This window comes from Lemur catta, chromosome X (assembly GCF_020740605.2).
Source record: "Lemur catta isolate mLemCat1 chromosome X, mLemCat1.pri, whole genome shotgun sequence".
NCBI lineage: Eukaryota > Metazoa > Chordata > Mammalia > Primates > Lemuridae > Lemur > Lemur catta.
The window spans coordinates 48,066,506-48,082,515 of record NC_059155.1 but is presented as its reverse complement, the minus strand read 5'-3'; the positions used below and the strand labels follow the sequence as shown (position 1 = coordinate 48,082,515).

The following is a 16,010-nucleotide window of genomic DNA, read 5'->3' as shown; positions in this document are numbered from 1 at the left end:
GTTAATACAACTTCCTTTCTTGCCTTACTTGCTAGGGAACTTAGAGCCAAATGCGTTCCTCGTCTGAAGTAAATGACTCAAGCTTAGTATATTATATTTGTTTCCCCACTTTAATTTTTAATTAACTTATATTTTTTGAAAATTGTAAAAGGAACACATGCTGTAGCTAAAAAAAAAACAAACCAAACAGTACAATTCCCAATGTGCAGAGGTAACTACTGGCAAAGTCTTGTTAACTTTGATCTGTGTTTATTTTGCTTTTACTTCACTTGTGCTCTGTGGGTTTTAATAATGGAAGGTACCTAAAATTCATCTTGGAAATAAACTGTTATATTAACTTTATTTGAACCTCAGATGTTTAAAAAATTACAAATAATTGGATTCCTGGCATCTGGAAAACATGTTTACATCAACTTTACCATACGTACTCCAGCTTGTTACTGCTGTTGCCAAAGGTCAAGTATGGTTCTGTGAGGTGCTAAAGTGTATATTGTGTTTTAAACTAGTAACCAGTAAACTCTGCCTTCTAATCTTCTACAAATTCATCCAAATCTTTCCTAACTCATTTTAACATTTCCCTCCCTCCTTCCCTCCCTCCCTTCTTTCCTTTCCCTTCCCTTCCCCTTCCTTCCTTCCTTCCTTCCTTCCTTCCTTCCTTCCTTCCTTCCTTCCTTCCTTCCTTCCTTCCTTCCTTCCTTCCTTCCTTCCTTCCTTCCTCGCTCCCTCCCTCCCTCCCTCCCTCCCAATTTGTGCTTAACCCAAGTTCTGTTCTTTTCCTTACTGTATTTGTTCTAATCTTTGTGGCCCATACTGACGTTTAGTGTTTCTCATTGTTGCTGAGAATAAGGTCGCTTCATGATGCTTGTCTAAGTAAGTAGGAGTGGCTGACAGAATGCCTTCCTTGCTTTAGGAAACACAGGACTCAGGCAGTGTGAATGCATTCAGATTTCATTCTGTCACATGGAGCCGGGAAAGCACCTCACGAACATCACCTCCTTATCTGCTGGACTCTGTTGCTCTCCTTACTGCCTTGAATATGTAAACTGAGAGAAAAACAGGGCTTTTTGTTAGAGTTGGGTATTTTCATTTTCAAATCCTCTGACATTGATTTTTAAGTATTCTGTTTCAAAAACTTTAAACAGTAGATGAGTATTTTATTGTCTCCATGGTTTTACTACGTTCTGTCTTTCATTTGGATTTACACGTGGGGAAATAGTGTGTTTTACTTGCAGCTTCCAGCTGAGCTACAGGCCACCATGTTGCAGGTAAAAGCTGAAGTCTTGGAACTGGGTTCTGAGCAATCCACTGGGCTATGTGTACAAAGATGTGAAAACACCTCTGTTAACCGAAAATACAAAGAAGACAGAGCCTAGATTGCAGGTAGAAAAATACAAACTTCTCACTGAAATCACCCATTTGTGGTGACTTGATATGAGGAGAGGATCCACTGGATGAGAAAAGTAGAAACTTTTATCCAGGTGAGTTTGTTCTCTGAGCAGGAAGCTCTGATGCGAAGTACCAGCCCAGCCTCACCAGAGCTAGAGTCAGCAGCAGGCGCAGAAGGATTGAGGTTTCATTTAAATTTGCCACACACACCCGGCCACTTATCCCATCACATATGAGGTTGGGTTAATGTTTCTAAGACACTTTTGATGTGTCACTCTCAAATTTTCAGGGGCCACTGGATCAGGTTTATTCGAGGCCTCCCAAAATTTGCCCCAGGGCTTTATTTCCGACATCATTTCCTAGGGCTTCCAGCTGCAGCCAAGCTAGTCTCCTTTTCCTCAAGCCTGGGTGGTATAGCTCTCTCCCCACCTTCTCCTGCCTTTGCCTTTATCTCTTTTCTGTTAGGGTGGAAGTTAGTGCACACAGGTTTTGAGAAAGATTTCTCCAGGCAAAGTTTAGGATAGAGAGAAGTTTATTTTACTATTCCAGATGGAAAAGGGCCAACACAAGGGGAAGAGGAAGAGTATGTTGGCAGAGAGAACCAGGTATTCAGGGCTTTTATTTAGGAATTTTAAAGGGAGTGAAGATGATTTATGACTGTAGCTGAATTTAACAGGGCACTGTGAATTGTTGTATCCACTCCTTTCTTTTCATTTACTCTGCTTCGTTTATATTGTGTCAGAGGACATGGGTTCTGTCCCAGGTTAATTAGGTCTTCCTCCCTAAGCTTCTGGTTCCCCATATATAAGAAAAAGAGACTGAACTAGGAGACTTCTAGGGTCCCTTTTGACCTTATCATTGTGTGGGTCACTGGCAACCTTAGCTTTTTCCTTGGCTGCCTCAGGACACAAGGCCCTTTCTTTCTTTTGTGTTTCTGCAGCATTTAACATTCATTGTTTGGGATTGTAGTTAACATTTTTTTGTTCTCTCTTCAACTACTTTTGCTTTTGAGACAGAGTTTCACTCTGACACCCAGGCTGGAGTACAGTGGTATCATCATAGCTCACTGTACCCTCGAGCTCCTGGGCTCAAGCGATCCTCCTGCCTCAACCTCCCCAGTAGTTGGGACTATAGGCACACACCACCATGCCTAGCTAATTTTTCTTACTTTTTGTCTCACTGTGTTGCCCAGGCTGATCTCAAACGCCTGGGCTCAGATGATCCACCCCCCCCTTGGCCTCCCAAAGTCCTGGGATTACAGGCTTGAGACACTGAGCCCAGCCTCTTCAACTGCTTATTGAGGATATGTTTGTAAACTGAGAAAGCCCCTTGGTAGAGCTAGTTTCCTAGAATGTGGGTGAGGGAGAGGGCTATTGAGTGAGTTCTACTTTGGACTTCCACCTTGAGTCCAGAATACAGGATGGGACGGGATTTGTACGAGATTTTCCCTTATGCTCCTTCTTGGGAGAATGGGATGTTCCTTTGAAAAGGGGATGCATATTTGCCATTTTGGGACTGAAAGAAGGCTGCAATTTCCTGGAGAATTCCTTCTGGTCTGCTGTGAAGCTGCTATATCTGTGCTGTTTAGGTTGGCCTTCCTCTGCCATCCTTTCAGGGTGCCAGTCTCCTGGCATTTAGGGTTGGATGATCACTTTATCTTTCACTGTGCCTTTTAGGGCCCTGTTTGATTACGATCGGACTCGGGACAGCTGCCTGCCAAGCCAGGGGCTCAGCTTCTCTTATGGTGATATTCTGCATGTCATTAATGCCTCCGATGATGAGTGGTGGCAGGCAAGGCTGGTGACCCCACATGGAGAAAGTGAGCAGATTGGTGTGATCCCCAGTAAGAAGAGGTGAGTTATCATGATCACTAGCAAGGCCTTTGCTTCCCTCTTGCTGGTATTTCTTTCTTGTTTTCCCGTTATGCTACAAGTTGCTTGAGAGCAACATGTGTGTTGGTAGAGAAGTGGTACGTGACATGGTTTTCACTCAATGAGCCAAAAAGTAGCTACTGTTCCTGTTGCAACCCACTGCTGAGACCATATTCTGGCAGTAACAGAGCTTGTTTCTGACTCCAAAACAGGGTGGAAAAGAAAGAAAGAGCTCGATTGAAAACTGTGAAGTTCCATGCCAGGACGGGGATGATTGAGTCTAACAGGGTAAGTGGGACCCCCCAAGGAAGTCAGCCTATATGTTGAAGAGAGGCAAGAGGCTTGGAGTTTGGTCTGATGTTTAAGAGAAGTGGGGAGCACAAAAGAAAATCTCTTTTTCAGGAGTCTGGCTCTGCCCTATCAAAACATTGACTGCTTTTCAGAAAGCAGTGAGAGAGCACTTAGAAAGTCTATGGCTAGTCTGTGCTCCTTCCACCTGGGTACTGGCTCTTGAAGATGTGTTGGAGTTGGACTGTCTGGAAGGCTGACTTGCTTGGGGAATATCAAACCACTCACGGGGGTCTCCCTGGCTATAGACCCTGTCGGAGTTGTGGGGACCCTGAACAGAATCTGTCCCCATCATCCATCCAAGAAGGCCAGCCTCAGAGCTCCCACCTCCCTTCAGACAACCTGAGGCAGGAGGGCTCTCCATTCACCCCTTTTCTTCTATGAGCTTCACAGGCCAAAGAACTTCCGGAGCAGTAGAGGGAAGAGAGACATGGAGTAGATGACTCTGTATGTCAATGGCACCTTAGGGCATGTGTCCAGGAGACTACAGTGACCTTTGTTCTTTAGGAAGTGCCAGTGAGTGTTATGATTCTGGATTAGGTAGAAACCTCTAACATCCCTACAACATTTTCCTGTAAACATAATTTTCCTCTTACATCAACTTTCATTTAATCTCTTAGACTCCATTTGTGAGAGATGGTCTTTTATTTAGCTCACCATTGTCTCCATTTTAGTTTTCTTGCATGCTTTAAAATCCATTGTTCTGTTTTTTTTTTCTTCTGTCCTTCCCCTCCATCTTCATGTTCTTTCACAGTCGATCAAAACGAAACGTAAAAAGAGTTTCCGCCTCTCTCGAAAGTTTCCATTTTACAAGAGCAAAGAAAACTTGGCCCAGGAGAGCAGCATACAGGAACGTAAGTAGCAGCAGAGTCCAGAGAGCAGACCGTCCACAGCCTTGTCCTCTCGTCCTCAGTCGCACCTTCCCTTAGGAGCAGTTTGGGCAAGGGCGTGTGTGGCCCTGTGTGTGCCTATGCGCATGTGCACCTGCCTATTCACAGTCAGGGCAGAAACTGGTCTGCACGGGGAGATATTGGGTCTTAATTTGTCCAGTTCCTCACTTGGAATGAATGTTGGAGGTGCTGAGGTGGGACTGGTCCCAGGGCCAGCCTCCAGGAAGTGTGTGGCACTGGCATTGGAAGTGCCAAATGGAGCTCTGCTGTGGTGAAAAGCAGTTTTCAGCCAGTGTCAGGGTTAGAAAAATGGTTTTTCAAGAAATCAAGGTCTAGGGACTCAGTGTTGCTCTCCTGGCTCCTTCCTCTTGTGTTTTCTTTCCTTTAACTTCACTCATCTATGTCAAGAGAAGAGCCTTTTCTTCCGAGGATCCCTGGAGTCGGGGCTACTTCTGAAATCCCACGCACATACATAAGCACACAGGATATCCAAGTGACTCTCAGCAGATTCACTGTCGTCGTAGAGTGCCTACAGAGCCAGTTCTCACAAGAAAATCTTTCCTGCTTAAATGAGTTGACATGGAAAGGGTGTTGCTCAACATTGTCCAAATAAAGATTTATTGAGAAATTCGAAGTTGGTTTGGCAGAAAAAGTTATAATGCTGAGCTCAATTAACTTTAAAATCTAATTTAATCCTGATGAATCTTCTTGTTCTACCGTATGCCTCAGAGATAAACTGCTCTAACCCTAACCTTAAACACCAGGTCTGGCTTGAAAACTATTTTCCCATTTGTCTCATCATGAATTGTAAACATCTGTCATTTACCAGTGACTCCTCTGTCTTACATGGAGGGATCTTGGGGTCCCGGGCTGTTGGGACTGACAAGAGACTGACTAGTTCCAATAGGAAATGTCCTTTTTTTAAGGGTAGCCTGATTCGCAGTCATGATATGTGTAGATCATTGCCATCTGGGATGGAACATGGTAGATAGAAGGGTGTCCTCATCCAGATGGAGGCCATGGCTCTTTATCCTGGGGTAGCTCAAGAAGAAGCAATAGATGAAGGTGGTTCTGCTCATGAAAGTAGGAGACGTTCTGAGGTGGTGTCACTGCAGTTCACCAGATGAGTCCTAGTACCTCCATGCTGAGCCAAGCCTGGGGAGGTATCCACTGCTTAGTGCCCCAGCCTGGGAGAGGAGTACCCGTTGGACGACAGAGTTGGAAGTACCCTAGTGCTTATTCTCTGGAAGCTGAGCTCACCCCCCGCCGTGGTCTGCACAATTCAGGGCAGCTTTGGAGGCCACACCCCAGACTGCGTGAAGCTTTCCCTGAAGCATTTGGACAGAGTGAGTCAGTATTGGGTGAAAGTTCCTTGGGGGATGGTAATTCTGTCTACCAGTCTGGCACACATGGATATTTGTTTTTTCAGGCACCTACAGAGGGAAATGGTGATCTCAGGAGCAAAGCAGAGACCTGGGCTCTCCAACTGCAAATTTAGTCAAAGCAGGTGCTCTAAACCTTGGAATGTCACCTGTCTTATCCTGTGGGCCTACAGCTGTAGACTACTTCAGAAAGCTGGTTCACTCCAAGGTCCTCTGGCAACAAATTTGGGCAGCATGAAGTCCAGATATGGGATGTTCTTTCTGTAGCAAAGTTCTTGACTTCACTGAAGTTATAGGTCTTCATAGTATTTCACACTTCTGTCACTAGTGCTCACCTGCCTCTGTATTCTTCCTTCCCCTTGTCTTTTTTCTGTATTTTTTCTCTTCTCCCCAATTCTCTCCCTCCCTCCCCTCCCCTCCCCTTCTCCTCTCCCCTCCCTCTCCTCCCCTTCCCTCCCCTCCCTTCTCTCTGTCCTTGCTGTCTGTGAAATCAGGACTTCCCGGGGTTAAGTGACGATTATTATGGAGCAAAGAACCTGAGTAAGTCAAACTTACACACCATTAACTGTATTTGTGGCATGAGTGGAGGTAGTGGGGGTGGGGGTTTAGGGGACGTGGGTGAGGGTGAAGCGGGAGGGGAGGGCAGTGTTTGTGAGAACTCTTGATACCACAGCAGGAAGAAATGCATGTGGTTCTAAATGTCACACATTTACTCTGGAGCCCTGGTACCCTAATAAATCCCTATAATTCATGTCTATGTTTTCCTTTTGCCCCTTGAAGTAGGAGGGCACGAGCTTGGTATCCCACCTAAGCAGTGAGGTGGGCCTGAAATGCTCCTTCAGGGTAACTACTCAGCTAATCTCTAGCCTATTGTCAAGGGGGGAGGTGCCTGCTAGTTGGATTCTTCTCCCAGTGACACATTGAAGAATTGGGTGTAAGGATTGCGGCTCTTGTAGTCCCTCTACCTAGGGGCAAGGGTACTGCGAACTCTTTTACCCACCCTGCATCTAAGTGCCCCAACAGGTCCAGGGCCTCAGCAAATAGCTTTCCACAGAGTGTCTCTAAGGGGCTGAGCTGGCCTGGTGGGGGTCTCAGCACCATTCCATATATAGCTAGTGCTTTATCTTAGGAAAACTCTAACTGACCTGATTTTCCATTCTGGAAAATAATCCTAGAGTGGAAAATGATAAGGGCCTAGATGATGGGGACTTAGCGGCCTCCCTGCTGTGTGCAAAGGTGCATGGACAGGTGCCATGCCTGGTGGGTTCTGTCAGCATATACTCTCCTTCAATAAATCATAAAGGCTGAAGGCAAAGGAGCTGCCATCAGGGATTGTTCAGGAACTAGTCACGTGTGGCAATTCAGCCAGTCCTTCCTGAGGGGGGGCCACAGCATATCATGGTCTGGAACAGTGTGGTCTTGGCTGAAACGAGCAGTGTCTCTCTCCATAGTTTGGTGTGTCCATGTCTCATCTTCATTCGCCTGTTGTGCTGGGAGGAGTGGACTTTGTTTGTGCCTCCTGTGAATGCTGTTCCTCTGTTTGAGCTTTCTCCACCCACACTCAGAGATGGGCAGGTCCCAACTGTCTGAGACAGGAGGACTGTCTTGTCCTCAAGGTATTCTTGTTGATTTTGTTGTCTCTGTGTTTTGACATACATATCTGTCTTGTGGTGGATAGAGGTGCATCCCCCCTCACTGCTGAAGCTAAGCCCTCCTTCTTTGGAGTGGTGGCAAGGGCCGGGGGTCCCACCAAATGGTCAGAGCAGCGCTCCCGGGTGCCTGCTTAACCCATCGAGTGGTTAGCTTATTACTTCTGCAGTGCCACACGATTCCGTACTTTGGGGGCTCTGTCTGGGAAGGAAATTCATGAGCAGCCAGGTCTGTGGACGTCTCTTTGTTCCTGTCACTGCCTTTTCTTTCCTGTCATTAGCCTTGGGAGATGCATTTTGAGATAGGATTGGGAAACCATCCAAGTCAATTCATTTGATTCAGATGAAGAAGATGCTGCTGAAGGAAGCAAGGCTTGTAGTGTGTAGGAAGGAACTTGGCAGACCAAGAGGGCTCTGGGGACAAGTGTGAGATGGCCAGGGGCTCGGAATTGGAGCTGTGCCTCCCAGTTGGTAGCCTGGATGTGGCAGGCCTCATGTGGCCTGACTTGGTTGGCAGCTCAGTGTCTTGCTCCTGGAGCATTTGAGTTTTGTGCTTTGCGTGACCTCTCAGTGGTGTGTTCTGAATTGGAGTCTCTTTCTTGTTGGCTTGCAGAGGGAGTGACATCCAACACCAGTGACAGCGAAAGCAGTTCCAGTAAGTGTGTGTCATTCCCCCCATGTTGTGCAGCTCTACCATGTGTCCCAGTCATCCTCATTCCAGTGTTGCACGGCTGCCATTTCTGCTCAGAGGCTGGTGCTTCTTTTAGCCATGTACACTTTGAGATCCTGGAAATGCTGTGGCCGGTTCATTCTCCTTATGGGATGGGGTTTGCCCCACGGATTAAAGGAGAGTATAAGCCCTGTAGTTCTGGCCAGGGCCTGACTTAAAAGCATCCCTGGGACCTGGGAAGGGTAAACTACCAGAGAGTAAATCTCTGCCATGGGCCCTGGGCTATAGATGCTTCCAGGTTTACAGATTTGCTCAGAGACCAAAAGAAAAATGGCTCCTATGGGATATTGTTCTGAATCTGTCTTTCTAGGTCACTAGGACCTCCTTATCTTTTGTGCTGGTTAGTTAAATGACCAGATAATTGCCCAGTTTTCCTTGGGAGATCCTGTGACCAGACCAGAGGAACCACAGTTCAAACCTCATGAGCTGTGGTGGCTAGAGGCCTTGTAAATCTGCCCCAGAAGTCATAGGCTCAGAAGAAGCCTTTTTAGCAAGCATCCTGTGGCTTGATGCAAATATCACTGCCGTCCCCAGGGCTGTTGTCAGCCACTTTTGGACCTCCAAGCATCCAGCACCAAGTGGCTTGGTGACTGTTTTAGGGAAACCTCATCATTACTAGGCTATGTGGAGCTCCACCATGAGGAGAGAGCAAGCTCAGCATTCCTCTTAAAGGGCACTGGGGCCCTTAGCCCAGCCATGCACCACTTTTTTGGATGCTTCTTCCAACGGAGGTGGGGATAAGTAGACCCTTAAAACAGCAAAGGTAGGCAACAGCTTCGGAGACCCGCATGTGCCCTGACTCCTCTGCCTGCAGGTGAGAGGACTCTGGCAAGTGTGTCTCAACCAGCTGAAGCATCCTTGTCATTTTACCAGAGCAAGGGGGCTGCTGAACATAGCCGACTGTTAGCTACAAGAACAGTTCCTCAGAAATTGGGGTGGTTTTTGGTGGAGGCTTCATGGCTTCTGGAACTTGGCCCTTTGTTCACTGATAGAAATTTCACTGAACAAGAGAACTGCTGACTCCTGCCCCAGGGCCAGTGAAGGGCTTCCTGTGCTTTCTTACCAACAGAAAGCAAAAAGGATGACAGCGCAGGTGGTAGCAAGTGCCACTTGATAAGGCTGCTTTCCATCAGGGGTGGGACTACAGCGAATGTTGTACATAGGGAAGGAGATCATACAGTGCTAACCTATCCCTTTTTGTTGCAGAAGGACAAGAGGATGCTATCTTGTCATATGAGCCAGTGACACGGCAAGAAAGTAAGCCCCCTTCTGAGAGTCTTGCCTTCGTGCTAGCCTCCCGGTCATGGGGCTCAATGCAGTGGGCAGCTATGGCAACAGAGGAAGGGACCTGGGGGAGGAGGAAGGCCCAACTTATGGTACATCCAGCCCCTGGGTTCTTCCTCCTCCTCCTCCTCCTCTTTACTCCTTCCTAGTGTCATAGGGAAGGGGGAGGCCATCCAGTGTGTACCTTTCTCTGTGACTTTGCCTGCTGCCAGGATGTCTTCCAAAGGAGAGGTATATTTCAGTGGGTATAGCCACTGCTGAAAGAGAGATCCCAGTCCCTCCCTTCAGTGGGTGCTTTGCAAAAACCTTGCTCAGCTACTGGTGTCTCTGCAGAGATTTATCCTGAATCTGTTGCGAGATGCTTCTGGTTTCAGACTTGCCTTGGACTTAGATATTCTCGAATTAAAGGCTCTTTGATGTCTTTGTAGTTAAAAGCCAGACAATGGCCTCGGATGCTTCACCCTGTCTGAGTCTTGGCTCCAGAGCCTCTGTGTTCTAGCCAGACTCGCAGATAGGGGCCTCTGTTCACTGTCTTGATGCTCTCCCTCTCTAGTTCACTATGCAAGGCCTGTGATCATCCTGGGCCCAATGAAGGACCGAGTCAACGATGACCTGATCTCTGAGTTCCCGCATAAATTTGGATCCTGTGTGCCACGTAAGAGCCCAGGAAGATGCAAGAGAGTAAAGCTTAGTACCCTGGGAATTGTTGCTCTGATGTTTTATGGAAAAGGCCTGGGATCACATGCCAGGGCTGTCTGGGGACAGGGTATTTCTGATACCCTGGAAGAGAGTAGGTGGCAATAAATTCCCCAAAAGCTAATGGGATTGAGAGGACTAAGACATCAGGCTTGGCTGCTTACTCCCTTAGGGGGAAGTTTGGCAACTGTCAGGAATGATTGGACAAACGGAGAGGCCTAGCCAAAATGGTGTTGATATGACTCAATGAAAAGTTTGTTAGGTTCACTGACTCCTGTACCAAGTTTGGCACCCTCTGCCAGGCCTTGGCTCGAGAAACCCCACCTTGCTGGTCCAGTTTAAGCTAAAGCAAATAGCCTGCTGTGTCTCCTTTGTGTGAGACCTGGAGATTGGAAGAAAAGTAGGCAAGACAAACTCCTTCCCAACTGCTTTTTTCCCCCGACTCATCTGAAAAAAATTAGAGTAGCCCTGTGACCCACCCAGGTGAGAGAGGACCAAGTCATCTTTTTTTTTGGCTCAGGGCAGGTCATTGCCCTTGGGCCACAAAGTGTTTCCTTTCTTCTTTCAGATACTACCCGGCCTCGGCGTGACAATGAGGTAGATGGACAAGACTACCACTTTGTGGTGTCCCGAGAACAAATGGAGAAGGATATTCAGGACAACAAGTTCATTGAGGCGGGCCAATTCAATGATAATCTCTATGGGACCAGCATCCAGTCAGTGCGGGCAGTTGCAGAGAGGGTAAGCATAGAGGAGAGGACCTTAAAGGGAAGACAAATGTTCCACTTGGATCCTCATCCTTCCAACACAGGGGCTACCAAGTGGTACTGCTGACCAAAGCCATGGGAGCTGTGCATATTCTTAGCCCCTTGATGAAGCTGTGTATCTCTATGCAACTTACCCCTGAGCGTCACCCACTGGGGAATGGGGACCCCTGGGCAGATGCAGCCTTTTCTGGGTAGTAGGAGCAAAAAGTGAGGCCTGGCTCTAGGCCATTCTGGGTGGCCCTGGGTTTCCCCCAGGTGGATGTTTGAAATGCCACTGAATTTCTGCTTGGGGTTAGGTGGACAGGGAGTGGGTAGACTGATACAACTCTGCTTTTTCAGGGCAAGCACTGCATCTTAGATGTTTCTGGCAATGCTATCAAGAGACTGCAGCAATCGCAACTTTACCCTATTGCCGTTTTCATCAAGCCCAAGTCCATTGAAGCCCTTATGTAAGTGTTTGCTGAGACTCAGACATGCCCAGCCAGGATGGGGCCCTGGAAGGGAAATGGAGAATAAAGCGATTTGTTGGGCAGGGGTAGAACCCAATGGAAGCTTGAAGGAAACTGTGCCCCAGCTCTGGTCACTAGGTGCTTTATTTTTATTTATTTATTTATTTATTTTGAGACAGATTCTCACTGTGTCACCTGGGCTACAGTGCAGTGGTGTCATCGTAGCTCACTGCAACCTCAAACTCCTGGGCTCAAGTGATCCTCCTGCCTCAACCTCCCAAGTAGCTGGGACTACAGGCTCATGCCACCATGCCTGGCTAATTTTGTTTCTATTTTTAATAGAGATGGGGTCTTGCTCTTACTCAGGCTGGTCTCGAACTCCTTACGTCAAGTGATCCTTCCACCTCAGCCTCCTGTAGTGCTAGGATTACAGGCATGAGCCACCTCACTGGCTGCTCCTTCTGTTTTGAGCGCCTGCGCATGTATCGCATGTATTCCTGGTTGGGCTTTTGAACCTGGAAGATTTGAGGAAGGAGTTAGCCATGGGCTAACTCTGAGAGGGCAGCTTAGCACATTTTTAGGGCTCCTGGAATAATCCTTTATGTTAATCAAAACATAGGATCTAGTTTGGAACTATTTTTCTTCTGTGTTTTTGGCAGGGAAATGAACCGACGACAGACATATGAACAAGCGAATAAGCTCTATGACAAAGCCATGAAACTGGAGCAGGAGTTTGGAGAATACTTTACAGGTAAGAATCTCTGCTGCCTAGCCTAGGGTGCCATGGGACCAGCCAGATACCTGTTTCGATAAGTGTCTCAAAGAGGTTTAGACAGGATTTAGAAACTTTGCACAGAGTTTCTGGTTGCATTTGAGCAAAAACTTTTCCAAAGCACTCAAGTTCCCTCTGTATAGTCATAGGAGTTTAGCCAGTTTATAGTATAAACCACTCACCAAAGGCTGCATTGGATTGTTGGTTTGTTCATTTTGTCTTGTCCCTACTAGTTTGTAGGCTCCCTATATCACTTTGTTTCCCTCCCTCCCAGATCCACCCCCCTACTTTGCTTTGCATATTTTAGGTACTGAATAAACGTTTGTTCATGATGCTGATTCCTTGGTGTGGTGTTCAAGTTGTCTGCCAGGATGTGTATTGTGTGTGTGTTTATATGGTCGCCTACTTTAGAAGGTCCGTTCTTAAAAGGTTGGGAAGGTTTCTATGTAATAAGTTCCTCACCTTTTAAAGTACAATGACATATATGTATGTGCAGGGCAGTGCTGAGTCGGTTCTAGCTGGTGGTGCTACTAGGTTAACTGAGTAAAGAATTCATAAATGTATTTGCACACCTTGGGTCTTTGGAGCTCCCTTTACTGTCAGTATCCATGTCCTTGTTTGCTGGACTGACCTCTGACATACAGCAGATGTGATGGCCCCAGGAGCACTGCCTCTTGCCAGAAATTGTGGCTTTCAGTTCTTTCAGTGGATAACCAGGATTTTCCAAATCTTTTAGTAAGGCTGCTTTAGAATTACAAGCTGCCAACCTTATGGTGCCCAAGAGTAACATGAGCTGCAAGGTCTGGCATATAATGGGTGCTCAATAAATATCTTTTGAATAAACACATTTTTCTGGTCATTGCTACTTAGTCTCACTGTCTCAGTGAGTTGACTTCAAGCCCTGGGCTTGGGGCACCTAGCCAGTTCTCCTTACTGCCCTGAGAACACAGACAGCCGGCTAGTGAAGCCAAGCCCAAAGCTGCACCCCCGTGAGTGTGTCCTTCATGCTGGGTGAGTGGGGGGCACTGTAGGATTGTTGAGAGAGGCAGGATTGCTGGGTTTTGGGGGTGTGCTGTGGACCACAGTAATAATTTTGTTTTCCTCTTCACTTTAGCCATTGTACAGGGTGACTCACTGGAAGAGATTTATAACAAAATCAAACAAATCATTGAAGACCAGTCTGGGCACTACATTTGGGTCCCATCCCCTGAAAAACTCTGAAGAATCCCCTCCAACCATTCTCTTGTGAACAGAAGAAATCAAGTCCCTCTTCCCTCCTCCCTCTTCATTCCTGTCCCCATGGGGAGAACAAATGCTACTGTTCTTGTCCCCCTTTTTAGATATGTCAAAAAAAATTGAGTTTTCTAGTCCTGTTCTTTTTTTTTTTAAGTTTTGTTTTGTTTTAGTTTATTTTTTGGGATGATGCCATCTCACTCATCATGTGACTGTGCCCATTCCTGCATGGACCTTTCCCAAGCACTAGCACAGGTGCAAATCCATCAGAGCCATTGTTTTCATAAAAACCAAGCAGAAGCGAAGAGAAGAGAGGAGGACTGATGGAAAGACAGACTCTGGACAGCTGCACAGCTTGTGAAGTGAGCTAAATGCACCACATGATGAGATGCTCCTGGGCATTTCTACCTGTCTGTACCGCTGTCTTGCAGCTCTGAACGGTGCAACGTAATGGCAACAGAAAGTATCTTATTTATATATAGATATATATATGTAATTTATATAAAATATATAGAAATTATTATATATATATATTATACACTCTCATATAATATATATATATATTCACACACATTTGGACTTAGAAAATCTATGGAGACTTCATCAATGGTACTATGTTATTAGAGAAATGCTTTAATTTTCATATTCCAATCAGATGGCATCTTCTATTCCAGCTGGTTGGGAAGGGATTGAAAATGGTAGTAAGTGCTGCACTAAGGGCACTCGCATTTGGTCATTCTCTTGAGAGCTAAGGTTTTCTCTAGGAGGGGTCAGCCTGAGGCCTGAGAGAAGGGGCTTTTGCCTGGGGCAAGAGGGTTGGAGACTACCTGAAAGCATCTGCTGCTCTGAGGTGCAGTCAGTCCTGTGTGTGGAAAGAGAAAGAATGGCTAATGATGCTCCACGTGAAATTGCCTATTGTTTTATGCCACCTGATGTGTCTGCATGAGAGGTTTCCTTTTTGTTCATTTTTAAGCTGCTGTTAAACCAAAACCATGTTGTGCTACTGTGTCAGCCTTTTCATTATTGCAAATTTTACTTTTACTATTTAAGTGAATGCGTAGAATCCAATTTGCCAATGTTCTAAAGGCTTCTGTGGTCCTGAAAGAGCCAGGCCTTATGACATAGTAGGTGATCCAGGTCTGGCCGTCCCGTCAGCAGAAGGGAGATCAGGGGCTGGTGAGGGCTGAAAGGAGGAGCCCAGGCTCTGCACTGCCATGCTGTCCCTTCATTCACCTGCCAAGGACATGTTGGGCTCTGCTGAGGTTCCTTCCCAGGGCCCACCAACAGGGACAGGGAGTCACTTGCCTTCCTGTTCTATGCTGGGACAGCAGAACAGCATTTGGCTTGACCAGCCATGTCATGAGTTTGATTTGGGTTTTTTTTTTTTTGCAGCTGCTTCATATGCCCTGCCCCAGCTCCCTCCCCAACAGCTGGTAGCTTACTGTTTCTTCAAGAAGAAAGTAGACTTTAATGCTGTACATTTGAGCTGTAGAGCTAAAATTCACTTACTGCTGAGCTGTGAAACCTTGTTGCTTTTTCCCAGAGTCTGATGGCAGTGATTGTGGTCAAGGGAGTTTTTGCCCGCCACAAGTGCAGGCAGCAGGTGTGGTTCAGGCCCTCTCCCATCCCACTGTGCTCCTTTGAAGCCAATGTGCCTCCCTCACCTCCATGCTGGAGGGATGACGCAGGGGAGAACATCGAAATGCTTGACCCTAGGGTTGAGGCACTTGCTTCCTAGCCCACTGGGTTAGGGCCAGTGCAAACGTTGCAATGTTGAAGATGCTTTAAGCACTACCAGCCAAATTTGAGAAATCTCTTAACAGTTATCCTACCAGCATAATGAGGCTAACTGTAAAATCTGGGGCCCAGAATGAGGATAAAGAAAGGGCGGCAGCTTTCCCTGGGCAGTACACTGGGTTGAAGGCAAAGAGGGATAAAGTGATGGCCAATTGTGACTCTGGTGAGGAGGGGGTGAGCAGGGAGTATTGATTCTCTGATGTTAACTAAGTGGTGATGTCTGAACCATGCTCAACCCTTTCCCCCTCCCAGGGAAGAAAAGCAAAGATTCAAAGTAAGCATGGCACTAGTTGGTTTACCAGTGTTCCTTCCAAGGAGACATATATTTTTTAATAAACGATAGTTGCAATGAACTGTGTGGCTCAGAGACTTTCTTTAAGTAGTTGAGACCATGGAGGGTGGGGGCCGACCAGTGGGAAAAATGTCCCAAACCTTTGCTTGGGGGCCGAAAGGCTCTGCCCTTCATGATGATCAGCTGACTGAACTGGTTGGTCCTCAAGATGGAAACTGCCCCCTGGAGTGGTGACAGGTCCTTTGTGAAAGCTGCATGCTGGGTCTTCATGACCCCAGCCCCAGATGTTGCCTCAAATAACACCAACCAGATGGGGGTTCATATCCTTGGTGGCAAAATGCTGACATTTTCTCAAAAGGTACACAAGGTGGGAGATGCCTACTGCAGCAAAGATTTTTGTTAGAGAAAGCAGGGGCCGACTTAGCAGCAGAGAACTGAGGGAGAAAAATGGTAAGCGAAAGTGG

General features: G+C 46.8%; 1 protein-coding gene across 6 annotated transcripts in view; it reads left to right on the top strand.

Moving 5' to 3' along the window:
* DLG3 (discs large MAGUK scaffold protein 3) overlaps positions 1-15,607 on the top strand; it is a 55,755-nt gene extending 40,148 nt beyond the window's left edge. For 3 of the 6 annotated variants that reach the window (XM_045538680.1, XM_045538683.1, XM_045538682.1), the window contains 9 exons: positions 3,063-3,239; positions 3,470-3,545; positions 6,372-6,417; positions 9,463-9,513; positions 10,094-10,195; positions 10,805-10,977; positions 11,343-11,452; positions 12,112-12,203; positions 13,339-15,607. In XM_045538680.1, coding sequence (XP_045394636.1) covers positions 3,063-3,239; positions 3,470-3,545; positions 6,372-6,417; positions 9,463-9,513; positions 10,094-10,195; positions 10,805-10,977; positions 11,343-11,452; positions 12,112-12,203; positions 13,339-13,445 — 934 coding nt within the window. In that variant the 3' untranslated portion in view covers positions 13,446-15,607. Of the gene's footprint in view, positions 1-3,062; positions 3,240-3,469; positions 3,546-4,359; positions 4,460-6,371; positions 6,418-8,139; positions 8,182-9,462; positions 9,514-10,093; positions 10,196-10,804; positions 10,978-11,342; positions 11,453-12,111; positions 12,204-13,338 lie in introns of all 6 variants that reach the window. The other 3 variants (XM_045538684.1, XM_045538685.1, XM_045538679.1) reach the window with 2 other exon arrangements.
* Positions 15,608-16,010: the final 403 nt, after the last annotated feature.